The 2971-nt window shown below is 32.8% G+C and overlaps 1 protein-coding gene across 3 annotated transcripts; it reads left to right on the top strand.

The window, feature by feature from the left end:
- The first annotated feature begins 538 nt into the window (after window positions 1–538).
- On the top strand, window positions 539–2762 carry LOC107915110 (protein RALF-like 24). 3 transcript variants are annotated; one of them, XM_016844248.2, is made up of 2 exons: window positions 539–1126; window positions 2168–2360. In XM_016844248.2, the coding sequence occupies exons 1-2, from the start codon at window positions 757–759 to the stop codon at window positions 2251–2253; spliced, it is 456 nt and encodes a 151-aa protein (XP_016699737.1). In that variant the 5' UTR covers window positions 539–756; the 3' UTR covers window positions 2254–2360. The 3 variants fall into 3 exon arrangements, with proteins under 3 accessions (XP_016699737.1, XP_016699736.1, XP_016699740.1); XM_016844247.2 differs by lacking the exon at window positions 2168–2360 and adding an exon at window positions 1455–1848; XM_016844251.2 differs by lacking the exon at window positions 2168–2360 and adding an exon at window positions 2492–2762 and having other exon boundaries at window positions 540–1126.
- Window positions 2763–2971: the final 209 nt, after the last annotated feature.

Raw genomic sequence — 2971 nt, 5'->3', positions numbered from 1 at the left:
ATTTTGTAATTTCATTTTTTCACATTTTTTTGTGCTTTTTATTTTATCCTAGACGAATGTTTTATTTTTAATTTTTAATCCTGTTTTGACAAATATGTAAAACTTGTTAATATAAAAGTGCCATTAGTTCTATTATAAATTTTATTATAATAGTTATAATGATGAAGATAAATTCGAGATGATAAAAAGAAAGATGAATTATTCAATACTTAACTTTTTGTGTATTAATGATGTGGTGAGTTTGTTTGAAACCTTTACCAATTTTTCTTGATTAAACAATGTTTATTGTCGTGTTGATTTGATGATGATCAGATTGATACATTTTTTATTTGTTTCTAAATTATTCTAATATTACAATTACTGATTACTGTCAACTTATTTTTTTTCTTTTCTTGACACTTTTGTCAATTTTTTCTTGATTAATCAATGATGATCAAATTGATAATTTTTTATTTATTTCTAAATTATTCTAACCTTGCAGTTACTTTCAACTTGTCTTTCTTTTTTCCTTATATATCGAGAGAGAGAAAATGAGTCCCCACTCCACTCTTTACTGTATTTCGAAGCAAAGTGGTATAATTTGGTTTGTAACATAAGTATATATGTATGTAAGCTTTGATGCTGTATTTCCATGTCTTGTCCTCATCCATCAAAAACCTCCATTCCTTCATTCTACATGAAAGATCAAACAATCATACCAACAAATCCCTGAATCAAACTTGAAAAACCCTTCAAAAAATCCAACCCAAAACCAAAATGCCCACTTTCAACTTCAAATTCATCTTCATCAGCATCTTCCTATCCCTTCTCTTCCTCCATACCTGTAATTCTGTCTCGATTTTAGACCTCGATAGTGCACTGGCAAGCAGTGAAATCGATGCAAGGGCAAGAAGGGTTTGCACCAAAAAGCTTGAAGATTGTTTAGAAGAGGAAGAAATGGAGTCAGAGAGCAACAGGAGGGTGCTGGTGATGCAAAGGAAGTACATTAGCTATGAGACACTGAGGAGAGACATGGTCCCATGTGCTACCCCTGGTGCTTCTTACTATGATTGCAATGGCGGTCATCAAGCGAATCATTACAACCGAGGGTGTGAAGTTATTACAAGATGTGCTAGAGGTATCAAAGGTATCAAAGCTTGAAAAAAATAAAAATCCCCCCCAAAATTTTATGTTTTTAACCTACCATATATAGCTGCTTTGTCCTAAGTGGTATCTTTCTGGGTTTTTCTTATATTGTTGTATATTTAAGGTTGTTAATTTTAACCTGCTTAATATAATTGCATGTTTAACTTGAATTTTTGGGATCTGAGACTTCCCTGATAAGAGTATTTATAAGAGTATTTATAAAAATTGACTTGGTGTTTGATAGGGAAATTATGAACCTTCATTTTTTGTTTTCTTGGTTTCTGAATATCTTTCCAGTAAGTGCCTAAAAATCTTGAGAAAATTCTCAGGTACTTACTTCTTTCTGTTGAAGAAGTGTAGCTATGGAGTGGAGAAGAGAAGGGTTAATATACAAGTTACTATCAAATCTGACCTGACTTGACCTGACCTCCCTGTCCTTTTCTGACGATGAATCAAATCTCAGTTAAATATATGCTTCTCTCCAACCAAACCTATTCCATGGACTGAAGAGATGTCATCCTTAAATCAAACCCCTCTTTTGAAAAAAAACAGCCCTTGATACCCCACCACAAGATAAATCCATTAATTCTTTAGTGTTTAGCTATGCTACTGTAGGCCTGTATCTGGTTTCTCCTATAATGGTATAATGCTTGGACTCAGGTGGCAAGTATTGGATGCTTTTATGAGATTTTTGTGCATTTAGAGGGTCATATTTTATACCTATATCTCAATATGCATTAGGAAAGGATATCAAACATTGGTACTTCAAATAGAATGAAAATGTCGAAGCAATAGTATGGATGCCTTCATTCATTGAAATAGAAACCAAAATCATTCCTTGCCGTAAAAGGATCATTCTGGTTTTTCCTAGCGGTACTGATAGAGGAATTTCATTTCATTTGATTTTAACATTATGAGTTTGAAAAACTTATTTTAGCGTTGATCATCACACTGTGGTAAGTGTGATGGTTGTTGCTTGTTTGTGGTTTCTTTTCTTTTTCATTCACTTAAATGAACTTGATAACTTATGCCCTTTGCACAGTCTTTACTTCTGTGGAATTTAAAGTCATTGAACTGATTCTTCTCCAACATATACACATAATCAATGATAGTTTGCGTACCATATAAATTAGATCTTCTCTATATGTACTACAAGAAGATTGGATTTAGATGTAGGAAGGAAAGAATTATAAGGGATTCCTAGTTTATAACATGTTGTAACTGATAACCATGGTCTACCTAGTTACTCAAATTCGAGTGCAAGTGTCGGACAGTATGTTTGCTCGAAATATCCTTGTGAGAATTTAACATAATGTTTGTTTTCTTTGGATTATTGTTATCTAATGCAAATCATCAGCTAATACAGATGCTGTGGGGGTTCATCAAGAAAATCATGACTAAAAAAGCCCTAATGGATTGAGTTGGATTTTTGAAACTAGAACTAGCAAGGACTATTTACAACAAAAAACACAACATTTTATGTTTTGAGTTAAGCTCAAGCTTAGCATTTGCTCAACCCTGTTTTTACATCTAGCTGAAGATGCTAAGACTTTATCATATGACTTCTGCAGCGTTGTACTCGCAATTATTCCTCAACTTTGGATATGAAGCATATATTAAAGAAGTTTTCAACACAAATACTGAATACAAATATTTAAAAAAAAATTGTTCAACCAATATATATATATTTATGCATGTGTCTATATATATTTATAGGGCAGCATAATTAGAATAAAGTGAGGCGATCGCAATGCACTATCCTTAAATGCTGAAACACATTGTTTCCCATCACTTATTTGCGGCTCTTAGTGCACCGTATTCAGTGTCATTGGCTATTCCGTCCCAC

This window comes from Gossypium hirsutum, chromosome A10 (genome assembly GCF_007990345.1).
Source record: "Gossypium hirsutum isolate 1008001.06 chromosome A10, Gossypium_hirsutum_v2.1, whole genome shotgun sequence".
In the NCBI taxonomy this organism is placed as follows: Eukaryota; Viridiplantae; Streptophyta; class Magnoliopsida; order Malvales; family Malvaceae; genus Gossypium; species Gossypium hirsutum.
This window is presented reverse-complemented; position numbering and strand designations above follow the sequence as displayed.